The sequence below is a fragment of the Acomys russatus genome, chromosome 17 (genome assembly GCF_903995435.1).
Source record: "Acomys russatus chromosome 17, mAcoRus1.1, whole genome shotgun sequence".
Lineage (NCBI taxonomy): Eukaryota > Metazoa > Chordata > Mammalia > Rodentia > Muridae > Acomys > Acomys russatus.
In genome coordinates this window covers 12,090,885-12,117,031 of record NC_067153.1, presented here as the reverse complement: position 1 = coordinate 12,117,031, position 26,147 = coordinate 12,090,885, and the positions used below count along the sequence as shown (strand labels likewise).

The window sequence follows — 26,147 nt, the reverse complement described above, 5'->3', positions numbered from 1 at the left end:
CAGCAGGAAGGACTGCCTTGCTTCCCTGGGCTGATGGTGTTGGGCTCAGATGGCTTCAGGTCAGTTATGGTAAAGCAAGATTTGTGGGTGATGAGAAGTAAGGAAAGCCCTGACTTGGGACAGAGAAAGCCTAATCCATTTGAGAGACAACCTCTATGTTTCATATGGTCTTTGGCCTCTGGCATCTCTATAGCAGTCTATTCTAGAAGCTACCCTGTATTGTTTGCAGTGATCTCTCTTTTGCTGGTGGGTCCCTCTCCCTGGAGTCACAAGAGCACTGGATTTCCAACCTCCTGAATGAGGACTTAAGTTCAAAGCCTTATTTATGATACAGTGTATGTTTGTGGGCTGTGGTGAGGCAGGGGGTTGAGTGGATTCCCAGGGGTCAACAAGGACCCCAAAGGCAAGAATCTACCTACTTAAGCTTCTTGGTTGAAGTTTCACAGAGAGAAAACCATGCCAAAGTGGAGCATTGTCCTTGATATCCTTCCCAAAAAAGCAAGGATGACAGTTGCTGGGGTGGACACTTGTGCATCTGTCAGAGTCAATTCCCATCAGCCAGCATCGTGAGACACCACAAGCAAAGGGTGCAGGCAGGCATTGCCAGGGGACACGTGATGGCCATAATTGATGTATGATCGCAGTTAGAGATGGATGACCCTAGTTCCACTGGACCTCCTTCATGTCTCAGCTGTATGACCTGGGCAAGTCACCTAACTTTGCAGCACTAGAGACACCAAAATCCAAACAAGAAAAGAAGAAGAATACCCCCACCCACCCACTCTTGATTATCTCCTAGACTTCTATTATTTTTAGTTTGCTTTCTGATTCTTAGACTTTGCCACCTTGAAAGTTGCTGGCTATAGGAATAATAATTGTTTACTGGAGAAATTCATATAATAGAAAGAAGCAAGAAAAAAAACAGAAGAGAGATGAGAAAGTTGAGGAATGTCATCTTTCCACTCAGACCTGGGAACTTTTCCTTGTGTTTCCCAAATCCTATTACTAAATATATTTTCTATGGCAGAAAGCAAGCTGCACATAAGCAATTATAATAAAATGCTAACACTAGCATTGCCAATAGCATTCTTCATAAGCGTCATTTTTAATTCATAAACTCCAAGTAGAGGCGCCACAATTTCTTCACCTAAATAGACTAAATGGGGAATGTGGTGGACCCTAATTTGCTTCTGTTACTAACATCAATTTATGTTTTAGCCAAAAGCATACTGTTTCTGGCCTTAGAGATTTACTCCAAAAGCAAAAACAAGAAACCATTAGGTGCCACCAAAAGGGCTGTACTAGGTTCTAATACCAATGGGAGATATTGTCCAATGGCTTCCCCACAGTTGTAGATGACCACGTCTCTTCTCTTAGAGGAAGAAGTACTTGGGGAGGTCAAGTGTTTGCCCTGCTCCAATAAATTACAAGCAGTGCCACTAAGATAGCCACTGTGGGGTCTCTTCTCGGGGTGGTAGGTGAGCGGGTGAATGGCAGCAACCAGGACTAGAATCTGCAGCTGTGCAACATGCTCCCTAGGGGAAAGAAACTGAAAGGAATAGAAAAAAAGACCAGAACCTCAGAGACATGCAAATGTTCCACACTCATAAGAGATTTGAAAGAAGAGTGAAAGTGGCAGAAAAAGTACCTGAAGAAATAATGAGCAAAATATTTCAAACATTGATCAAAATGTCAATCTGAACATCCAAGAAGCTTAACGAATGCCAAAAATGATGAACTTCAAGAGAGCCACGCCTAGATACATCACATCAAAACTACTGTAAGTGCAAGACAATAATGCAATGTTAAAACAAACATGAGAAAAGCAGCTCATTGTTAGAAGGCTTCCACAATTAGATCCATGAGTGACTTCTCATCCCAAACCAGAGTGCAGAAGACTATGGGATGTCATGGTCAGCATACCGAAAGAAAGTATTAACCAAGAATTTTATATTCATTTAAACTACCATGAAAATTCAGGTAAATTCAGATCTTCTCAGACAGTGATATGACATGGTCAAAGGGCTGAACAAAAGTGACAGTCAGTCAAAAACTCTATATCCAACTAAACTATCCCCCTGAAAAAGATAGACAGTAAGACATTTCTACATAAACAACAAAAACTAAAAGTTTTCTTTGCTAGCAGTCTTACACTGCAATGAGTACTTTTTAAAGTCCTTCCAACTGAAATGAAAGAACTTAAGTCAGTAACCCAAATTCATAAAAAGAATTGAAGAGTGGCAGGAAAGGTAGCTACATATGTAAGTATGTGAGTATCAGATGGTTTTATTCGTAACCTTTCTTCTTTTGTATAAAAGGTAACTACCTAACTTGTAAATCAATAATTTTAAAGCAGCTATTCAATTATAAAGCAATGATAAATAGATACATAAACATTTCATTTTTACAACAATAATGAGAGAAAGAATGGATTTATGTTAGGAAAAAAAGCTATATTAGAAAAAAAAGCCAAGTTGTAAGATAGTATCAACTCCAGCTAGCTGTTTTTAAAGATGCCATTGTTATTTCAAGAACAGTTAACCAAGGAACTGACTCAAAACATAAAAGAAACAACACAAGAATGGAAATGACACACTAGAAAAAATCGACTTCACACACACACACACACACACACACACACACACACACACAGCCAGTAATGAAGATGTAAAGGAAGAAAAGAACACAGAACGCAGGCATCATGATGGCAGATTTAACACCTTCCAGATCAGTAAGTACATTAAGTGTAAATTAACCACATGCTCTAGTCAGCAGTTAGAAGTTGGCAGATAGACAAAAACAAAACAAAAGCCTTGACCCAAGAACATGCTGCTGTCTATAAAAGACCCACTGTAGATTCAAAGACAAGAGAAAATTTAAACAAAAGGATGGACACAAGGCATGTCATACAAGCTGGCCAAAAAAGCTGGCATGCCTGTACTAGCACCAGATTAAAAATAAAAAATGTGTCCAAAACAAATACATATCACAGAGACAAAAATAAATAAATAAAAGATCTTTGAAGTGGTAAAAGAATTGCTGTATCAGGGAGGTGCTATAATCATAAATGTGCATATGTCCTGAACAGAATGTCCTGATGCAGTGGCTCCCTAAGCCTTGTCCCAGTCTCAGCTAGTGGCTACACCACTAAGACTGCTCCTTACATTGTCCTTTAGGAGACTGAGAAGTCTATAAAGGGCCCTGGATAGGCATGAATCTAGCAGGTGCTTCTCATGCTAGACAAGAGCCACAGAGAGCTCAACCCTGGGCCTTTGTCCACTGAGTCCATGACGGGCACAATTCCTAGTGACCAACAAGCTTGATGTTTCTCCCTTTATTCTCCAGGGCCCATGTATAAGGAGGTATGCTATATCCAGTAATGGGAGGAATGAGGCCTACATCACAGAGCAGTGTCCCTAAACTGGCATCTGGATCCTCTCCCTTCTCTGGAGTGGCCATGAGTCACTTCTGGCCCAATGTTCAGCAGCAAGCCTGGTTCCACTGCTGTCTCTTTCAGGGCCATGGTTGGCCAAGACAGTCCAATTATTCTTCCACAGTGTCAGTCTCCTATCTTTATACCTTCTTCACACTTCAGCCTTGAGGCTCCTGTTGCATCTCCTCCCTGACTGGAGCAGGGCAATGGGAAACTTGACACTGTGGCAGATAAGAAAAATTCAAACCGAGAATTGCCATGAAACCCATCCATCTCACTCCTACACACATAACCAAAAAATGGCAGAGAGCAGGAATCCAGGGGATAAATACATATACATGAGTTCCATAGCATTCCTGGTGAGAGCTAGAAATCTCCAACCACCTCAAAACCAGCATCATGCAAACAAAATGTAGCATCTTTCAGTAGAATATCATCTTGATAGAAATAAAGAAAACACAGAGAGGGGCCAATGCTCACTGTATGTGGGAACCTCAAAAATGCTCTGTTAGGTGAAGAAGCCAGGTGTTAAAGGCCAACTACCACAGCATACAATTTGCCCAGCCCCACCAAGATGGAAAGTGAATTCATGGATGTGGGGGGGGGGGTAGGGGAAGAGACAATGGAGCAGGGAGACTGATAAGGAGACGTTGCTTTCAATGATGAAATGCATAGAACTAGACAGAGATGATTGTTGTTCCATGTTGAAAGCTAGATACCACTGAGCTGCATGCTTTCCAATCCAATTATGTCTTTTGCCTCAATTCAAATGGGGACAGGATGATCAAGAATTCGAAGAGGTGATAACACGGGTGGGCACAATGAAGAGCATCCCCCAAGAAGTCACACATTGTGCCAACTCAGGTGTCCCACACAGCTCAGGACCTGGCACATGGAGTTGCCTGACCTGATATCTGAAGTGCAATGTTCCCAGAAGTGCTTATTCTAGGTATCCTGTCTCCAAACCCATGTTCTCTCCTCAACTTCTTATCATAGCCCTGGGATTTTATTCTCTGCTGAATACAGATGCCCTCCACTAATTATGGGGTGCCTCCAAATAAACTTGGTGTGAGTCAAAGACATTGAAAATCAAAAGTGCCATACATTGAATATAGCACTGAGCACTAACACAGCACCACAGCACACCAGTGTCCTTTGTCTTTCTTTGTTGTCTTGTGCTTTGAGGGAGCTGCAGCCTCTTCCACTCTCCAGACTATAGACAGAATGCCATCTTGCAGAGCACTAGCCTAGAGATCAGAATTTCCCCTTATGCTCACATAGCTTGAGGGAGCTGCAGCCTCTTCCACTCTCCAGACTATAGACAGAATGCCATCTTGCAGAGCACTAGCCTAGAGATCAGAATTTCCCCTTATGCTCACATAGCTTGAGGGAGCTGCAGCCTCTTCCACTCTCCAGACTATAGACAGAATGCCATCTTGCAGAGCACTAGCCTAGAGATCAGAATTTCCCCCTTATGCTCACACACCTTGAGGGAGCTGCAGCCTCTTCCACTCTCTAGACTATAGACAGAATGACACCCTGCAGAGCACTAGCCTAGAGATCAGAATTTCCTCTTATGCTCACACAGCTTGAGGGAGCTGCAGCCTCTTCCACTCTCCAGACTATAGACAGAATGAAACCCTGCAGAGCACTAGCCCAAGAGAAGATAAAATTTCACAATTTGAATTGGTTTTTTTTTTTCAAACATAGATTGCTTTTTATCTGTGATAAAAATTGAGCCATCATAAACTGGGACTGTCTGTATGGCTAAGGAAGAATAGGGGGACTACATGTGTGTGTAGAGTCTCTCCCCTGCTCAGTCCTTGGTGATCTTCTTAAGCCTTACACTGAGACCCCATCCCTGCATCATAAAAGGAGATTCTACTAGTGCTCTCTGATCTAATGTTCTTCCAGGGTGGAAACCTCATTCTGACAGCTGTGAGGTTGGTGTGGGGGAGTAACAAAATGACAAGTTGTCTATCTTCCAAATGGAGGAGGAATGTGGGACTCACAGGTCTTCTGGGAACTCCTAAGTATACAAAGCACTGCTACAGGCAACCATTACTGACTAGTAGTGCCCAGGAGCTCCTGCCCTCGTGCAGCTAGTTCTGAGCCCTGTCCAGACCTAGCTGCGCAAACCTCAGTGGTCATCTGGGGCTCTCTGAGTCTGATGCTGCCAAGATTTCAGAGCCTGGTATGGGCTCCTACTCTAGATTCATGTTATCATCCAAATTCGATGGGTCAAGATCTGAGGTTGAAGCCAGCTGCCCACATGTGATGACTTACTGCTGTATCTCATGAAGGTTGTAGGGCCCCCATCTGTCATCGCCATAAAAGCATTTCTCAGCTATCCATGGGATATCTATGTGATTCAGTGTGGAAGCAGTGGCCATGTCCAACACATGTCCGACACATACCAACTGCTAATGTATATATTAGTGGAGTCAAAGCTATCAGCCCTATGATTTCCAAAGGGCAGAGGTCACTCTCTTAAAATGTATTGTCTCTCAAGTATACAAGTGGTAATGATAACAATGATGAAGATATTTTGTGTCCATTTTTTAATCATAACATAATAAAAAGAAAACAGAAAGTATTTTATTTCCTTGTGCCATATCTTCTTTGAGTCTAAGCAAGATTGAGGTCCCCTCCCTTATTCCAGGGCCTGGACTAGCCTTGATTTAACCACTATGTGCAAACTCATGCTTAATCAACATTTATAATTCAAATTCAGAAGACTTATAAGGACATAATTTCAAAACCTATACATACATTCCTTAACTCCCATCCATGTACCCACTTATCCTTTCCCCTTTCTATTCCACACATCTACCTGTCCATCCATTGTCCATCCATCCTTATTAGCTCAAGTAAAAATCCATATTCTACAGCACACAGAGGCTTATGCTGAGTTCACACTGCCCTGTGACAGCCAGACTCACTTTCAGGTAACAGAACCTCAGAGGAAAAAAAAAAGGTGAACTGAAGCCCCAAGTTCCCTCCTATAACCCATGGGAAGTGGGAGCTCAGAGTCGTCAAGACAGTAGCGTAGAGGCTACATGACAAGCTAACTAGAGACCTACATGTGCCTAACCCAGTGTCCCCAACATGTGGGAAGTGAGGATGCTGTGACTGAAAAAAAAAAAATGAAACCGCCAGAGGTTCAGGAGTAAGGTGGGGGCCTAGCTAAGATTAAGTCATATTTTCTTCATAAACAGCATGGAAGACTGGAAGTGTTTCTAATATTTACATGAAAGAATGAGCCATCAGACCCTTGGTGACCAAGGCTCACAGCACTGAGCTTCTTTCTCTGCAGTTATCAAGGTTTTTTTTTTAAACCTCTAGAAAAGAAACCAGCCTCAGAGCACATCCAGATCCTGCCAGGAGGCTGAGCCATCAACTGAGTCCAACTGACAGACATGTCCAATGGACAGACAGGCAGACATTCTTCTATCTCTTGAAATGACACTGTCTAGCTCTCCCCCATACCACTTCTCCCTTTTAATTAATTGTCTTGTTCCATGCCCCTCAATAATCTTCAGATTTCTGGCTTTCTGGATGGTCCCTATAAGACCACAGAGCCCTTCCCCCCTAAAGCCAAAAGCTCTTCACTCAGCTAGAATGACAGCAGAGGACAGGAGGACTTCTAGGTGGTCCTTAAGCTGAAAATTGATCCTCTCCAAGAGTATATGGGTTAGGCGTCTATTGAACCCCCCCACCTCTTCTCACAGCATGCTGCTCAAATCTTTCCAGACATCTAGAGATACTATGAGATTCACACAGTCAACTGTAAATGCCAAATTCACTGTCAATGGTGGTCTCCAGTAGGGAACACAGATTATGATGAGTGTATCTTGTTTACCATCTATTGAGGGATGCAGTACAACAGGAAACACGAATTACAGTATTGCGTGCAAAAGGGTAGATGGATAATGGGTAAAAGAATGGTTGCTTGGAAATGGATGGGTGGGCCATTAGATCTCCATCTAATGTGTGAATGGATGATATGTGGAAAGTGAATTGATGATAGATGGATGATGGATGGAATGTGGATGGAGATAAAATGGGTACGGCGATTGGTGGGTAGAAGAAAGCTTAATGGAAGATGGAAACTAGATAGATGGATAGATGAATGGATACAAGGATGGATGGACAGGTAGCTGTATGGAATAGAAAGGTGAGAAGATAAAGGGGTGGGTTGATAAGGAATGTATGGAAGGAAGATGGATGAATAGTGGGCAGACAAATGGATGAGAGGATAATGGATATATGAATGGATCAATGTGTAGCTTAATGGATGGATAGATAATGCATGGGTGAACAAATAATGAAAAGATGGATAGATCCATGGTATACAGATAGAGGATGGATGGATATATGCATGGGATATAGATAGAAAATTGATATATAGATAATGGATGGACAAATGAATAAGTGGGTAGTGGATAATAAAGAGACAAATGGATTTGTATATGAAATGTGGATGGAAGCTGGATTGGAAGATAGATACTGGATGGGCAAAAGTGAACAAATCAATAGATGGGTATATGGAATATGGAGGGAGAAAATGAATTAACAAATAAGTTAGGTAGGTAGGACAAAAGTTTGCTGGAAATGGACAGGTACGTGAGTGGACTCTGGTGGGAAAGCTGGAACTAAGCCTGACATGTCAGAATCTGAGTTTCCTCCCCTCTTCTAATCTACTTTCTCAGATACTGCTGGTGAGCAAATTGACAGTGGGGGGGGGTGTCTTAGACTCATGTGTCCCCTAGCTGTTATGCAGTATAACAATCCATCTCCTTTCCCTGGCTTGGAGCTCACTCGATGTCCAGGACAGGAGTGCAGGGCTCCACCACCTCTGGTAGTCACGAGGAGCAAACAAAACAAAGCACTCCTTCCCTGACTTGCTCCCAAAATAGCCTCTCACCACCCAGACACAAGGCTAGCTGGCTCTCTCCCCCATTCAAGCCTGACTCGGCAGATTTCCCAAGCCCTGAGCTGGGTTGGGGTACCAATGTGGCATAAGGCTCTGTGACTCCCAGAAGGTCCAGGAGAGAAAATGCCAAGGATATCACTGCCTTGGGAGGGGCAGAAGGAGTCGAGGTGCCTTGCCCTGTGTTGGAGACTTTGTGATCACCAATATTTGAGAAATCCTCCCTATAACAAATTCCCTTATCTCATGTCAGTAAACTGGGGCTCAGTGAGACATTTCTGAAGAAGGTTGCACAAGCTAGGATGTAAACACACGCAGCCAACCCCAATATCTCACTGTGCACCTGCAGAAGCATCCGGCATCCTAAGGCTCTGCTGGCAAGAGTAGCCACCCTGGGTCACCAAGGAGGGATTCCCTGAGGAGAGGACAGCATTCAGAGAAAGAATTCTGCCTAAAGCAAGGGAAAGATACATCAATGGCACAGAATCTTGGAAAAGGCCCAGGAGCCCATTGAGCCTCGGTTTCCTCATCTACAGGATGGAAACAGGAGGGAAGAAATCAAGAAAATAAAGGTGGAATCAGAGCTCTGCTTCACCCTCAGTCCCCCAGGCACCTCTGTGTCATACTTCTCACGAAGATAGCAAGGAGTGTTGGAGATGATCCCTGAGTGCAGGTGAATCAGCCTCACCTCATGCCTAGGACTGAGCTGAGCAGATAGGAAAGGCAAACAGGAGATGGGGAGGGTCTGGATGTGGACCCTAGCAACAACAGACCAGCCATCCCTCACCTTTCTGCCTCAGATGTCACCAGCACCTCCACTTTTGAACTTCATCATACCATGTTTCTCTCTGTCTCTGTCTGTCTGTCTTGTCTGTCTGTCTCTCTCTCTCTCTCTCTCTCTCTCTCTCTCTTTGCTAAAGGGCCCTCCGTCCTCTCTTCTGGGGCATCCACTGCTCCTTTGCCATCTGTAGGCAGGACCAGCCAGCAACAGTCACCTGAGTGAGCTGCTAGGGAGCGCTGAATCTTGGCTGAGGACACCTCCTGCAGGAAGGCATCCCCCACCTCACCATCCCCCTAGGCATGAGGATACTTGTGGACCACTCTAGCGGGTGTATACTGATCAGCCTGGAAGCCGACCACCTGTCCTTCACATTAAGGAGTAGTATATCTGTAGCAAAACCATTCCAAACTCTCTAGCTTGTCATCGGGACAAACAGTGAAACCACCAGGCAGCCCAGACAGTACTAAAATCACACTCTACCATGATCTCAAAATAGACTACAGCTCACAGTCCCCATGGCAACGCCCTGGGTCTGAGGACTGTCTCTAAGGAAGAAGGACAGAGGGGTGTGGGACAGGGCTAGCCCAGGCTCTGACCACTTCATGTAAAAGTCCCATTGTCCACAGTGGGCACACAGACAAAGAGGGGCCTGTAGGGTCTTAAGCTCCACTGAATTTCCAGAGAAAGGAGCGAGAGTAAAGGAAAGGCTTAGTGAGTTCAGTGATTGGGGAGTTCCCTGCATTATAAGGGACATGACACTGGGAAGGGATTCAGGCTCTGTCACATCTGGATCCTCCACCCCATCTGAATTTTCCTCAGCTTTAGGGTACCCCATAATGCTGTGCTTAACCAATCCCAGGTCAAACCCACTCACCACTAGCTAAGTCTGTTCAGACTAGGATGAGGTCATGGCTAGCAAGTCTTCTTGGGCACTTAGGTTTGAAGACATAATTGTCTGCCCAGCACAGGATCAAAACATCACCTTCTAGAAGGCAGCCTTGTTCTTGCTTATAGTGTCTTTGGGAGGTGAGATGTCGACTTTGTCTTTGTCAGCTTGAGAGATCTCTTGGCCTTGGCCTTCTAGGCTCCAGGATTATTGTAAATAAACTACTGTTGTTTATAAGCTTGTTACTATATCTTGGACTAAGTTCTGCATACTGAGTCTTTGCCTCACCAAAGTTGACCCCTGCTTGGAAACATCTCTCTCTCTCTCTCTCTCTCTCTCTCTCTCTCTCTCTCTCTCTTCCTAGATTTTCTAATAACTACCCTATAATGCTAAAGTTGTATGAAAGACAGGAGTGTCATCAATTGCTAATACCAGACCTTCCCAAGCACAGACCCTACCCCACTGGTCTCTTCCTTTGAGCCACCTGGTCCCATCTCATAACTACAGGGACCTGGCAGTTGTGCCTGAGACTGGCAGGAACTGGCAGCCTCCCTTCCTGCTGGCAATGCCTCTGCCTAGACCAGCCAAGAGCTCAAGCTCAGATTGAACAGCAGTGGTGGGCAGCAGGGGCCTAAAGTCCCAATGCCTGAGTCCTGAGTGTGACAGATAGGCAACCTAACTATAGTCAAGAACTCCTGCCAGACCATAGATCACCCTATCTGGCCTCCTGCCCCACTTCCCATTGCTCTGATCTAGCAGGTAGCAGCTCTGAGGGCTTGTGAGTCCTTCATACCTTAGAGGGGACACAAGATGCAGTCTTAGAGATCAAAGAGGGGCAGCAGGAGAAAGCATCCATCTCCCCAGACATACATGTGGCATTCATGTATGTTTCACTACTCTTGGAGCTGCAGCATGTACCACTACAGGCAATGATGTGAATAATAATGTGCCATTCCCTGTCTGTCTACCTGGCTCTAACCCGGAGCCCAGCCAAGGGCCTCATGCATTATCTCACGGTCTCTCAAAGAGCCTCTGGGAAGCAGCCCTTTTCCACCCACTTTACAGGTGGAAATACTGAGTAGGGACAGGAGGGGAAAAGGAAAGAGGGAGGTGTGGCAGGTGGTCTCTACCTAACATAGTTTGGATCTGGCCCTGCAGACTTCCTTATCACCCTTGAGGGTTTTTTTGGGAGGGAGCGAAGCCAAAGATACATATGGAAGTAGTTTGCCCCCAAGCAGACAGCACGTGGTACAGAGCCACTGACTGCCTTCTGCCCTAAGAATCAGAACCCTTGTTAGGGTCAGCCTCCCAAGGAACTCTGCAGAGTCAACCCCCACGGTGGTGACATACACATACACACACACACACACACACACACACACACACACACACACACACACACACACACCCTAGAATGCTACCATTCCTCTCTAGATTCCTCCTACTTGGTAGAGATGTCAGCACCCTGACCCTGGGATTGAACTGACAGATGGACAGGTAACAGTGGGACAGTTAGACAGTCAGCCCCATGCCAAAAGCTCAGAAAGAGGAGCCCGAGGAAGGAAAGGGGCCCTTTTCTGTGGGTCCACCGACTGAAAGTTTCAGGAGAACCTGGGAAGCCAGGACAGGCTCCCAGGTGTCATGGGGCTCAAAGAGAAAAGAGTAAAGCCAGCAGACACCTTGAACCCTACAGAGAGCCCCGAGGGCCACAGAATGAACCCGGGCATCAGGGGAAACACACAGCCTCCTGCTCAGCCATCCACTGCTTCTAACAAGCACCTGCTGTTCAGATTCGTGGGCTGATGTTTTTCAAGGATTTGCTTTTCTGAAAGACCCAGAGAATATTCTCGAACAGTTAAATATAGCTCTCGTGAAAGCTGTCCCATTTACATGCCTATGTTCATTCAACAAACATTCTCTGAGGGCCTGCTTAGTGCTAGACACTGGTGGGCGGACAACCCCGCCACTGGCAGGTAACAACATGGTCTCTGGCTAGAGGTGCTGGGGGCAGGGCATAAAGTCTGGTTTGGAAAAGGCTGATATGACACGGGTTGACAGGTGCTTAGCTGGCTGGAGCCCTGAGGCTGCAGAGATACAAGAGAATCATCTAACAGCCAGAGAGGGACGTACAGAGGAGGGGTGCTGAGTAGAGAGAGTGTCCACCATAGCCTGTGACTCATTCTATGGGGCAGGGATGGAGTGAGAGTCAGGGCTACATGTCGGCAAGAATTTGGAGCTCAAAGGCCATGGTAAGCATTTACGTGGTTCATAAAGAGCCTCTGATGGTTCTCAAGCAGGGTAGTGACTTGTGCATATCAACACCAGCCTTGAGCTACCACAAATGCTTGCAACTGGGAGAAGGCCAGGTGTGGAACATTGTCAGAGTACAGTGTTGCATAATGCTGTGGCCCTCCTCCCCCGCCAGCTCTTTAAAACAAATGCTTAGATCATCTCCAAAGGAAGCCAAAAAAAAAACAGACAGGGGCCTTGCATATGCCCAGAATGGATCTAGGCTGAGCTGGAGAGCAAAACTCAGAGATTTAAAAAAGCAAGAAAGGAGGAAAGAGAAAGAAGGAAGGAAGGGAGGGAGGGAGGGGAAAAAAGAAAATGTGAGTGTGTGTGAGAGAGAGAGAGAGAGAGAAGAAGAAGGAGGAGGAAGAGGAGGAAGAGGAGGAGGAGGAAAGAAGTTTTCCCAATGACTGGGTCTCCTGAGTGTGGGAGAAGGGAGGACTTCAGCCAGGAACAGCAGGGACCAAAAGGAGCCCAGCATTTTCCTTCTGCTATATGGAGAGGGAAAGACCCTAGCACTGTTGGCAGATGCTACCTGTAGGAAGGAGAAAGCACTGGGGAAATTGAATGCTTAGCACCCTGCTTTATAAAGAAATGTTGCTGGGCTCAGGGCAGATGCTAAAGAGGATGAGCACGATACTATCCTGTTAGTCTATCATTCCTCTCCTGAGAGATGGGGTACAGGGCAGATGGCTAGAGAACAGGAGGAAAAGAAATCAGCCAGAAAAAAAGTTCACCCACCCCTCACCTCTTCCCCTCTGCTCTCAAGTGCTTCCTGACACCAGGTTCCTCCTAGTCACCCTCCTCCCCTCTGCCCTAAGAAATCCTCCCCTGGTGCCAGCTTCCTCTTGCTATCACCTCCTCTCAGAGGTACTCTCCTGCGAGTACTTATTCTTGCTCAATCATCTAGTCTCACTTTTATGTGGTCCTTGAGGATATCCTGAGATATATCATAGCAGCTGATGGTTTCTGTCTTTCGGAGCAAGCCCTAGGGCTCTGTCATCATCCATCATACTTCATAGCCAAGCCTGCGTCCGGACTAGTTTCACACTCTAAAGCCCAAAGTGAGAAGGCAGATGTGGCCATGTGATCCACTTCTAACCTATTGGGATAGAGGAAAAAACTTGTTGCGTGGAACTTCTGGAAAAGTGTAAGGATAATCTTGGCTAGAACAACCCTTTTGATGTTTTCCATCCTTCCTGCCTAGAAAAGCAATGTCCTCAATACAAGACAAACAGGAACATGTCAGATAAAGTAGAAAAATCAAAGGACTTTAAGCCCCAACTAATCCTGGGCAGTGGGCCCTGAAGACTGATTAAGCACCATTACTCACCTGGATACTCCAAGACCTCTTCTGCCTCTCCATAGCCAGGGCTCAGCGTGGTCCTCATCCGGCAATGGCATTTAGCGAAACCACAAAATTACATACCTGTGCAGCTCATTGCCATTTGTTCCCAGGGATGGAACCTAGAGCATTTGTTTCCGTTTTGTCCCTTCTATCCAAGAAAATGTGGACTCCTATCACATCCCTACAGAGGTGAGTGTACATGGATCCCCAGATTTTCACACTGACTTTTTCACCTATATTTGTATCTTTTGTTACAAGCCATGTCAAAATCTTCCTAGAAGAAAAAGTGTAAAAATAAGCTAAAAACATTAACATTTACATAACAAGTGCTAATGAAAGAAGCTGGCTCTAGCTTCATTAGGGTGGAAAGGGAGGTTCAGACCAAAAGTATCAGACACAATAAAGAAGCTTGTTGTCTCTACCAAGAAAAATAATAATAATAACAAACATGAACCTGTATGCATCTAACCACATAGCTTCAAAGCACGTAAAACAAAGTTTGCCCGACTCAAGGAGACAGTAATAAACTGCAATAACAAAGCCCCAAATGAGACTCCAATGGGTCATCTTCAGGAGCCAACAGACTTGATGACAATGACCAGGCTATAAAGCCAGGAACACACAATGAAGAACCCAGGGAGCCAAGCTATTGGGTTGTGGGAGTGACGAGGCCTATATGTGGAGCTGCTGGGACAGGGTGGGGCCTAGACAGAGCACATGAGCCAGGTGTGCATACAATTTAACAACGTGATGATAGCCTGAGACACTGTGTGCTAAACTCAGTGTGTGCAAGGTTCACTAAGCCAGTAATCACTATTTTTCCATCCCCCGAGAAAGAAAACATAGATGAGTTTGAATTAATAGGATTTTATAGAACTTTACATACAACAGAAAAATAAATGTTCTTTTCAAATAGCTGTAGGACTCAGCAAAAGATAAATTTTAGCAACAAAAGAAACCCCCCCCCCAAAAAAAATTCAAAATACAGAAACTGTGTATTTGGAATTTGCTTATAGACCATGACACTCAGTACATGTAAGCTGTTTTAAATATTTAAAATGGAATAAAAAAATAAATCTAACTATCCCAAGCACCTTGACATCCATTTTTGTAGTCATTGGTCTCCACATGTAATAGATGACAAAGGCCAAAGCACAGTGAGGTCAAATCTCAAGGTAGCTCAACAAGCCACAATCAATGACAATCAGCCTCAAAGCTCATGATTCTTATCTCTCTGCTGAGAAGCTTTCACATGCATGCATGTTGTATGACTTTAAAACTCACATGCTTAACTTTTGAATTAAAAAGAGAAACTCATAAAGTATGTATAAATAGGTGATGATGAGAATAAAAAGCTCATTTGAAAATCATTTGCAGGTCATTGATTGTAAAAAAGAAAAAAATTCACTTGCAATTTTTTTTTTTACAAATAATTGACCATAGGATGCAGCCAAAGTGGCAAACAGAGGACAACACATAGCCTTTAATACTTTAAGTGTGGGAAAGGCCTACTGAATGCCACCACATGAAACCAGGGGGGAAATATAACTAAATAAAATAAAATAAGTGTTTATAAATAGAAAAGCAAGTATCAAAGTAACTTACTATAAAATTAATAATGTTGTTAACTAATGCTCCATATTTTTGAATAACATAAGAGCCAAATAAAACACATGTGTCAGTCAGAGCCTGTGAGCTAGACAGCTGAGTGAAAAAGTGCAAGCTGAAGCTCTGCAAGCATCTGCCTACCTAGGCTTCCTAATTTAGAAAAACGACTGCTATTCTCTCAATTCACCATTCCTTGGGTTCTAAGCTATAAGCAGCTGCACACAACTGCTGAATGATTCTAGCAACCCATGTGAACAATACCAAGATGAATGAGCTTTTATATATTCTGTAAGCCTTCTCTACCATCACTTACTACTGCTCCTTCCCAGTGACGAGATGGCCATTTCACAAATCCATACGCACTAGCCTCCACTTCTTCTGTGTTTACGTTCCCCTGGCCTGAGCATTGTCCCCAACAAACACCATACTAACCTTCTCAGCCACTAGAATTCTTCATCATCCAGGTGTTGTCAGAAAAGAGCTTATCTCCAGCACCTCCCAGCATGGATACTCCCTTAAGCCAGGGCCCCCTCAAGCTCCATTGCCTCCTTATGATAGAACACCATGCTTAGCTTACCCTGCCCTTTCCTGTATCAGCTGCCATCATACCCCACGTCAGATCAACTATAGGTAAGTGACCCAAACGCCACCCCAATTTGTGAGGGAGATTGTCTGGGTGCATCAGAGACGGGCTGGATGCAGATAATTATAGGAGTGCAGTGGACAAAATGATTGGATGGTGTTAGAGGAATAAATACATGGAGAAGCGGGTGTCAGATGAGTGACAGCATGTGTGTCTGAAAGTGCCTGAAAACATGATACCATGGCAACTGAGGGAAGGGATGACATGAAAGAACTTAGTAGTTTAGTGACCGAAGAGGAAATAGTTGATGAGTGTAGAATAAACTTGGAATACAAGAGAGAATCAGGGAACACATTTCAGGTATTTAGGTAACAGAATGGCACCAGAACAGATGGGAATGAAGGTGCAGGGGAGATGGGATGCAATGGCAGGGGCAAGTGAGGAGTGAGTAGGTAGGTGGAGATGAGGTAGTGGAGAAACTGGGAACATGAAGACAGGTAGGAAAATAAATGGCAGAATTGTGGGGTAAGGAGAAAAACACCAGATAGGAGAATGAATGATATATTTATGAAGATGGGAGAGAATAGAAGATATGAATACATTTACAAACACAATCGCACATATGGAAATAAAGGACATGGAGACAGTGACTGATACAATGTCAGATGCTTGAAATAATGACAGGTGACTGGAGGACTGAACAATGCAATGGTAGAGTGAAGAATGAGTGGCAGGTGCACTGACACCCCAGTGACACATTGGCAGGGGGGGGGGAATGAATGATGGGATGCATTAATGGCAGGTACAGGAAGACTTAGTGGTACCCTGACAGGTGGGGAGTAGGGGCATATGTTGAAAATGTAGAGGACTGTGATATGCAATGTCAGAAAATAGAATGAGCCACAGATTTAAGGACTGAGCAAAATAAAGCATGAGGGAGAAAAGAAATTATAGGTGTATAAATAAAAACTGAGTGGCACTGAGCCCAGTGGGAAAATTAATAACACCTGCATGGAGAAATGAATAAGACAATGTCAGAGAGGAGAATAAGTGACAAGTGTGTGCATGGCAAAGTGGTACAGAAAATGGAATGAGGAATGGATAAGTGCACATAAGACTTATATAGTAACAGAGGATGGACTAAATTACAGGTGCATAGAGTGCTAGGTGAGGCAATAGCAGAGTGAGGACATGATGGAAGGTTGGAGGAGGGATGCTGTGTGCAGTGAGAAATGATACAAGCAGATGAGAAATCCTGGCTCATACAGGGATGAGGGCTACATTTGCAGAAGTGGGGGTGAATTATAAGATACACTAGTGGGTGGAAGAACGAATAACAGATACATATAAAATCGAGTGGCGTGACGGAAAACGATAAATGAATGGCAGATGTATTGAGCATAGAGTGATACAAGGAGTAATTACAAAACGGTGACAATTGCCTTAAAAGTTAATGTGACGCCTTACCAAATGGAGAAAAAAAAAAAAAAGATAGTAGGTCAGTGTATGGCTGAATGATACAATATCTGATGGGTAATGAATTATGGTCACACAGAGAGCCATGTAACAAAACAGTAGGTGAGAGAATAAATGACAGGTGCATGGGGAACTGAAGGACATAATGGTGAACGGGGGATGGGCGACAGGAACACAGAGGATGGAGTGAAATCATTGCTTCTTGGAATGAGTGGCAGGTTCATGGAGAACCGAGTGACGTAACGATGTATAGGGAAATGAACAGCAGGTTCATGGAGGGAGGAGTGGCAGGTACATGGGCAACTGATGTAGTGATGTATAGAGCAATATATGGCAGCGGCAGGAGTGGCTGGGAAGTGTGATGGTGCATGGACCATGAATGACAGTGGCACAGAGGATCAACTGATGTCACGGTGTATAGGATAATCAGCGACAGTTGCTTGGAAGACCGAATGATGTTGTAACATATGGGGGAATCAAAGATAGGTGCATTTGGGAATGAGTGCTCTCCTAGTATAAAGGGGGATAGAAGATAGATACAGTGAAGGTGGAGAGACGCAATAGTTTTAGTGAAATGAGTGGCAGTATGTGGAGCACCGCGTGATGGATGGTATGGTACACAGGGGAATGGATGACAGGTGTGAGGAGGGCTGGGTAATGTAGTGGTTCTTTGGAGAATGAGTGAGAGTTCTTAGGAGAACTGAGGAAGGAAGGAGTACATGATGCAATAAGGCATAGGGGAATGAGTGACAGGTGCAATGGGGACTGAGCGACTGACGCAGAGTGAGTGTATAGTGGAATGAACGGTATGCAGTGTCGTGCATAGAGGAACAGATGTAAGGCACATGGAGGATTAGGTGACGTAATGGTGAGCAGAAGAAGGAATGGCAGACACGCTGAGGAGTGAGTGATACAAAAGCGGAGGGAAGAGTGACGGGACACCAAAATGGGTGGAGAAATAAATGGTAGCTGGACAACTGCATAGCATAACGGGGGATAGGGGAAAGAATGACAGGTTTGAGTGACAAAATGGCAGGAAGAGATTGAATAGCAGGTGCATGAAGGCTCAGTGGTACCGTAGTGGACAGAAAACAAGTGAAAGGTATAGGAAGAACTGGATGGTACAATTGTGGATGGAGACAAAAGGACATGGGTGAAGAGCAACTGCCTGGGCGCTGGCAGATGGAGAGTGGCAAGTACGTGATTATGCGAGCAAACCGATGGCAGGAGGGAGAATGACTGAAAGATGGGGAGGAACTGAACAATCCATGTCAGATGAGGGGATGGATGGTGAGTTTAGAGAGCTGGTGACACAGTTTAAGACCGTGGGAGGAATGGGGAGTACAGGAGGTTGGAGGGATTTAGGGGACCATAGAAGATGAGCGACACACGCACGGAAGACTGAATGATGCAGAGGTGAATGGAACAAATGAATAAGAGGAAGTTGGAGAACTGAGTTACAATGGCAAGTTGGGGGGGGGAAGGGGTCGAGTGACAAGTATCTGGAATATCAAGTGGCACAATGAAATAAAAACGGGGGAGGGGGATGGATGACCAGCATATAGGTGACTGAGAGACTGGTGGGTAAGGAAATGGGTGACAGGGTGTGAAGAACTATGGTACAGTGGGAGACGGGAGGATGGAAGCTCCCTGGACGAGTAAGTGATGAGGCCTCAGAGGGAAGCTAGGACAATGGTAGGTAGAGGAAAGTGGTAGCTGTGTGACCTTAGTCATACAAAGACAGGCTAGGGGGTGAGCAGCTGTGGAGACGTAAATAGTAAGATGGCAGCTGGATGTTTGAATGGCAGTTGTGGGGAAGACAAATGTGCAAGGAGGAGAGAGTTGAAGAGAAGATGGTAGGGAGGAAGGTGGATAAAGGTAGAGATAAAGAATTGTATGGCATATGCATGGAGCACTAAGTGATCAGTACTCAAAGGGGAAATACATGGCATGTGGTGGAAGGACCAAACGATACATTGATGAGACAGGAATGAATGCCAATTCTATGGAGGACCACATGACACCGTGGCAATTTAGAAGAATGGATTATACGTTTCTGGTAACTGTGTGATAGATACAATATCAGGGGCAGGAATGAATGATGGAGGAATGGAGGCTCAAATGTCACAGTGATTGATGGGTGAAGGACTGTGTATGTGGAGAAAACTGAACGGTGCAATAGTTAACGGGGTGAGATGACAGGTTTGCAGTGGATTGAGAAATGCAAGGGTGGCAACTGATGACAGGTTATGTGTGAGAAAGTGATACCCCTTGTCAGAAAGAGGAGTTTCATGGAAGAATGGGTGATATGACAGTGGGCTGGGAACATGAGAGGTGCTTGTGAGGCAGTGAGTGAAGCAGTGGCTGATGGGAAATGAAGGGCAGGTACATGAAGGGCTGAGCAATACAATGGCTGGTGAAGAAACGAATGACAGGAAGGCATAGAAACTAGTGATAGTATGTTAGATGGAGGGATGAATGGCAGGTTCACAGACGATAAGTCACAGTGTCAGATGCAGAATGATTAGTGCAAGGACGACAGTGTGCGTCAAGGGAAGAAGTTGAATGGCAGGTATTTGTAGGGCTCCGGCAGTGCAATGTTGGGTAATGAAATGAATGTCCGTGGGCATGGAGGCCTGGATGGTGACTGGCTAGTGGGGGATGGAGTGGGTGGAGGTGACAGTACCGGATGAGGCAATGAATAGCAGGCCCACAGAAGATTGAAAGATACGGTGGTGGGTGGCAGAATGGTTGAGTAGCTGTGTGAATAAATAATATGTGCATAGGAATGAGTGGATAGGGGTGTCCATAGTAAGTACATGGACAACCATTACTAGGATAGCTCCCACCTCCCATTCCTATTCTTCCCTCTCTGGTCTTCGTAGGTTAGCTAATCCAGGACAGAGCAAGTGAATGTGGCAGGTGCCTGGAGGTCCTTGTCTCTCATCTCATTCTTTTTTGAGAGCACTAGGCTAGCGTGCCTCTGAATGTCTAGGGAGACATGTCTGTGATGCTGCCTCAGATGAACAGCCCCACTTCCCTGTTTACTCCATGGCATCTGTAAGCACGATGTTTGCTAGAGAGCCTTGAGTTGAGTGAGGAGGGCCAGGCCGAGGACTAGGAAGGATGTGGGGAAGCAGACCTGTCTGCAGGTACCTCCTGCATCCACTGCATGATGGATGCCAGCCTGGATATGAAGAAGTAAGAACTCGCTTGCTCCTAGTGTCACTCATCACCTGGGCTTGGCACTGAAGGCTCACTAAATGGCGAGGTGGGGCTCAGAGGCACACCATGACCCTTGGGATGACTTCCCAGTGAGAGCCTGAAGTAAGGAGACTCTACTTGCATGATGGTCTTCTATGCTCTCTACCTTTGTGTGCATTGCCTTATCTGCCTCAGTTTCCTCATCTGTCGAGTGGAGCCCTGTTCCCACCAGCTCATGGATAAAAAGAGAGGGGGGGATTAAGTTCCATCATTCCTCAGGCATCAATCTGTCCCATGGGTCCTGCTTCAGCTTTGTAGTTCTTTGTGTGAGATGCCTACTCCATGCCAAGTACAGCACTGGACACTGTAGGTTCGGGGAACAAAGGCAGTTTAGACTTGAAGTAGAATGATCTGAATCCAGAAGGCTGCAATTGACTGCAGGAGAGGAGGGCAAGGGTGGGGGCTTGGAGGACTGGGGTGGGGAAGTTCCATGCTGGGTAAGGATGCTGTGTGTGTGCACGTACATGTGTGTGCATGTGCATGCATGTGTCTGTGAAGATGTTGTGCATAAGTGTGCATGAGTGTGCAAGGGTGCTTTGTGAGTGAGTGTGCATGTGTGTGAACATGTGCATGTGAGTGCATGTGTGTGTAATGATGCTGGGCATGCATGTGCATAAGGATGCTGTGCTTGTCTGCATGCGTGTATGCATGTGTGTGAGCATGTGCATATGTGTGTAAGGATGCTGTGTGTAAATGTGTATATGCATGCACATGCACACCCAAATGTGTGTCAGTGTGTGAGTGTGTGTGTGTGTAAGGATGGTATGCATGCATATGTGTGCATGTGTGCTATGTGCACATGTGTGCATGTGTGTATGTTTGTGTGTTTAGTTTGGTGGGTAGCTCAGGGCAAATAAAGGCTCTCACAGAGGTTAGCTGTGCCTACTTCACACTGAACTACACCAAGTATCTGGGTTTCCAGTACTGTTTGCCAAGGCTAGACCTTATCTTGTCATCTGGACTGTCCCCAGAGTCTCAAAGCATTCAGTTCAAACAAGGCAGAGCAGGTACTTGACAGAAGTGTAGACCATGACCACCTCAAATCCTGTGGTGAATGCTGCCCATTTTGTGAAAAGTTGTTCTCCGATCTGTTTCTGTCTTGGACAGGCAGGACTTCGTTGTCTGTCTGGAATAGGGCAGAATCCCTAGAGATTTTCTCAGCAGGCCCCACCCCTGCCTACAGACCCCAGTCCTAAACCAGTCACCTCCACTCCTATGGCAGCAACCTCAGATTCAGATAGACTCAGGTTGATGAAAGTGTGTGCTTCTTCCCTGTTCCCCAAAACCATAGCTAAAGAAGAAGACCCACGAGCCCACACTCCTTCCCCCATGACACACTAGCCTTTAAGTTGTCCTCCGCAGCTCTGCAGATGGCACCGGCTGTCTTCCTTTTTAATGGCCCTAGGGATAACCAACCTAGATCACAAATGTTACACAGGAAAAAAATGAACTGTGGTAGAAATCCCATCTCTGGTACATTCTGCAAAGACGCTGACCGTGGGACAGTTTTAGTTTGAACCTCCCACTGTGGGAGGTGATAAGTTTATACCAGTGATATATTATGCAAGCTCCCAGACCTTGTCCACAAACAGAGAAAATTCTAATAAATCCCCTGTGCCCAAGCAGACCCCCTTCAGCACCACCTACTTCCCCCTCTTGAACTCTTCCCTCTCAAGCACAGCTACCTTAGGACATGTGTATGCATACATATGCATGTGTGTGCATGTATGCATGTGTGTATGTGTACATAAAATTAAGTATACTTATATGTGCATGGGTGTGTGTGCTCATGCATGCGTGTGTGCATGCATATGAGTGTGTATGCCTGCCTACATGTGTGTGCCTGCACGTGTATAAATGTGCATGCAATTAGGTATGTGTATAAGTATATGTATACATGTATGCATGCATGTGTGCATATGAGTGTGTATGAATGCATGCACATGTGCACATATGTGAGAGAGAATGTGTGCATGTATGTCTGTTCATGTATGTGTACATGTATGTCTGTATGCATATAAAAGTGCATAAGAATGTGTATGTTTGTGTATATGTAAGTGCATGTTGTACACATGTAAGCATGTGTATGTATGTGTATTTTCAACTTTTTCCAAAAAAATCAGTAAAAAAACAATACAAGAAAAATTAACATTTTCCACTTTCTCAAGTGGCCATCATTCTGTACTAAAGACAGCACCCTTCTCTGGGGGTCAAGACAACAGTTGTGTTTAGTTCCTCTTCCCTTGACACCATTTTCTTTGGAGTTTAAAACATTGGAAGCCTAGATCCAGAACTGCTGATTATACTGAGAAAGCATACCTCAGTAAGAGCTGCCCCAAGCTTTTGTTTGGTTTGGCTTGGTTTTTTTAAAGAATGCTGCAACACGACTGCGCTTGTCCTTAACCCCAGCCCTCTCACAGTGTCACCCACCTCTTGGGACTAGTCAACAGTTTTCTGTGCTGGTTTTATGACAAGGAACAAGCCTGAACACCAAAGTCACTGTTTCAGAGCTAGATCACAGAAGGCACTTTTGGGGGGGGGAGAGATCCTTCTCACCCCCTCCCCCGCATGTCATGGGCAATATTCTTGCCTTCCAGCAAATAGACGTACCCCCAGAACATATCTGTATATCACCACCACAGTTCAAAGACAAAAATGACAAAATGGCCACTGGCCTCTTCTCCAACCTGGAAATGCCGCCGGCTGGGGGTTGGGGCTTTAGGGCCATCAGGGGCAAAACTGGTTATATGAACAACAAAAACGTAACTTCCTTCTCCAAAATACAAAAATGTAACCCAATTTAGCACATATTTAAATAAAGCAATTCTTAAAAAAGTCTTTCCAAGCAAGAAGCAAAGACAGTCTGTCCCGGGCTGGAGCTTCCTGTTGCATATGGCATCCTGAAATCCTGTGTCCTTCTTTTTCTCCCTCCAACAACACAGAGTTTTTCAGACACACACACCCAAAAATCATAGGGAAATTGGAGGAGGGGTCCAGTAAAGGAAGATAAATGAGGGGGGATCTTATCAGGGGCAAAAGAGACTTTCTGATCCTTGTAGGTCCAAAGGGATCACCCAAGTTATTCAGCCATAACAGGGCAAGCGGCCAGCCAGAGACACCATTCTGCATCCTGCCGGAAGGACATCCACCAGATCCCCTAGGATGAAGTGTCGCATTCATATTCCCACAGGTCTCAACGTGAAAATCTAGAGGTGTCTCCCAACCACCAGCCTCAGTGGGGGTGCAGCCATAAGGATCAAGCAGAAACTGCTCTGTGGACAGTCACCTGAATGCGGGGATCTATAGGCAAGCCCGTCTTGTACCAGAGGGACTTTTTTCCCAGAGGGGGTTAAACTCCCTCCAGCTTTCAAACAACATCCAGACTCCTCCTGGTCCACGCTCAGTCCACAGGAGCAAATAAGCACTGCTGTATCCAACCCACCAGGACTGCATTGCAGGTCACCTGCTGCCACCCCCATCCCAACCACAAAACAGAAAACTCTTCTCCCAGCACCTGACATGCTCCACAACTCAAAAGAAAAATAACGGGTGCTGGATTCTTGGTTCCCAAAATGTCCCCAGGTGAGGAAGGATCCGTGCCACCCCCTCCCTAGCCCGATAAGCAGCCTCCTGTCACCTTGGTTCCCAACCAGCTTTGTCCCAAATTCCCCAAGAAGTAGTAAGTATAAGGCTTGGAACCCACTCAGGGAAGCGTAGCCAGCACAGGGGCGTTTGGCGGGTGGGTGTCTGCTGTAGGATTATTTTTAGCGCTCCACACTTCGCAAAAGTGGCGCCTCCACCCCCAAGACAACAGCAGTCTGTCTCTGGGAGTTCACAAGCCTGGCCCAGACACCAGAGCAGTGTGGGGCACCAGACAGGATCCCTTGGAGAAGTGAGATCATATCCCAGAGGATAGAGACACAGAAACTGGGGCTGTCTTGAACCTGAGGAGCCCCCACCCAGCCTTGCTCAGTGTGTGCTACCTCCACTCCCTCCCTTGGACTCCTCCCTGTCTCCCAGGTGCCTAGTGGAGGCACACCCACCCCTTACCTATAGTTGTGATGACAGTGATGGCGAAGTAGAAGGAACCCGCGAATTTCCACTGGACACCAGCGCGGTGAGGCTCAGATTGCAGGATTACCAGCTCCAGCTGTTGGTAGTCGTCAGAGCTGATGTTGTACTTGCCTCTGATGCGGACCTCTTCGGCTTTAAGTTTCTCCTCCTCTCGCATCTCATGGTCTGACTCTAGGGCGTCGAACACCGCGGCACCCACCAGTAGGTAGGTGAAAGTACAGGCAATCAGGGACAGGGTACGCACGTTCTGCCGCTTCATGGCCGCGAAGAAGGAGCCGCCAAATGGGAAATGACCCAAACCTCGCGCGTCCCAATGCAGCGCTGCGCGGACGAAGCCTCCTCTGCGATGGAGTCTAAGTTGTAAGCGGTGGTAACAGCAGATGCCGCAGCTGATGCTGGAAATTTCGGAATCATCTTGGGGGTCCTCACTGTCAAGAACTTGACCACCTTCAGGCTGAGGGCCATCCTCGGGTGCCACGGGCCCCTGGGATTCAGCGGCTTCAGCCGGCTCCCCGGACTCTGCGGGTTCTGCGGGCGCAGCGGACGCCCCGGGCTCGGCAGGCTCGGCGGACTCCGCGGGCGCAGCGGGTTCCACAGGCGCAGCGGCTTCTGCGGACTCAGCGGCTTCTGCGGGACCTATGGGTTCCGCGGGACCTACGGGTTCCGCAGGTTCCGCGGGTTCCGCGGGCGCAGCGGGTTCCGCGAGCCCAGCGGGTTCCACGGGCGCTGCGAGTTCCGCGGGCACAGCGGGTCCCGCGGGCCCAGCGGGTTCCGCGGGCGCAGCGGGTTCCGCGGGCGCAGAGGGTTCCGCGGGATCAGCGGGTTCCGCGGGCGCAGCGGGTTCCGCGGGCGCAGAGAGTTCCGCGGGATCAGCGGGTTCCGCGGGTTCCCCGAGCGAAGTGGATTCCGCGGGAACAGTGGGTTCCGCGGGAGCAGCGGGTTCCACGGGAGCAGCGGGTTCCGGGGGCGCAGCGGGTTCCGGGGGTTCTGCGGGCACAATGGGCTCACCCAGTGCAGTTGATTCCGCGAGTTCAGCGGGGTCCACCGGCTTGGTAACCACCACCGAGAGGTGCGAGATGGTGGGCATGTTCATGGCATTGCTAGGGCGCGGGGGCCAGCGATTCTGGACCCGGGACATCCTATGCCAGGCCTGGGTCAAGCGGTTTGCCCCATTGCGGATGGTCGTGCGGATGGACAGCCCAAGCTCGTTCCGCATGGACTGCCTGGCCCTCGGCACCTCGCCCCTCGAGCCCGCGGCCTCGGCTAGACCAGGATCAAGATCCGAAGCCGGGACAGAGGGCGACCCGGGGAGGGGTTCCGCATCCCTCTGGATGCGTTCCCCGGCTAGCGGGGCCCAGCTAATCGCCTCCAGGGTGACGGCTGCCCCGCGGGGACCTACTTCTCTCTCTAGCTTTCTTCACCCCCTTGGGTTGGGGGAACAGAAAAGTTTGCTAAGGGAGGGCGTCTATAGA

General features: G+C 46.6%; 1 protein-coding gene across 3 annotated transcripts in view; it reads right to left on the bottom strand.

The window, feature by feature from the left end:
* Window positions 1–25,319, bottom strand: part of Kcnk9 (potassium two pore domain channel subfamily K member 9) — a 35,496-nt gene extending 10,177 nt beyond the window's left edge. For 2 of the 3 annotated variants that reach the window (XM_051159562.1, XM_051159563.1), the window contains exon 1: window positions 24,652–25,072. In XM_051159562.1, the coding sequence (XP_051015519.1) occupies window positions 24,652–24,934 (283 nt within the window). In that variant the 5' untranslated portion in view covers window positions 24,935–25,072. Of the gene's footprint in view, window positions 1–24,651 lie in introns of all 3 variants that reach the window. The other variant, XM_051159564.1, reaches the window with a different exon arrangement.
* Window positions 25,320–26,147: the final 828 nt, after the last annotated feature.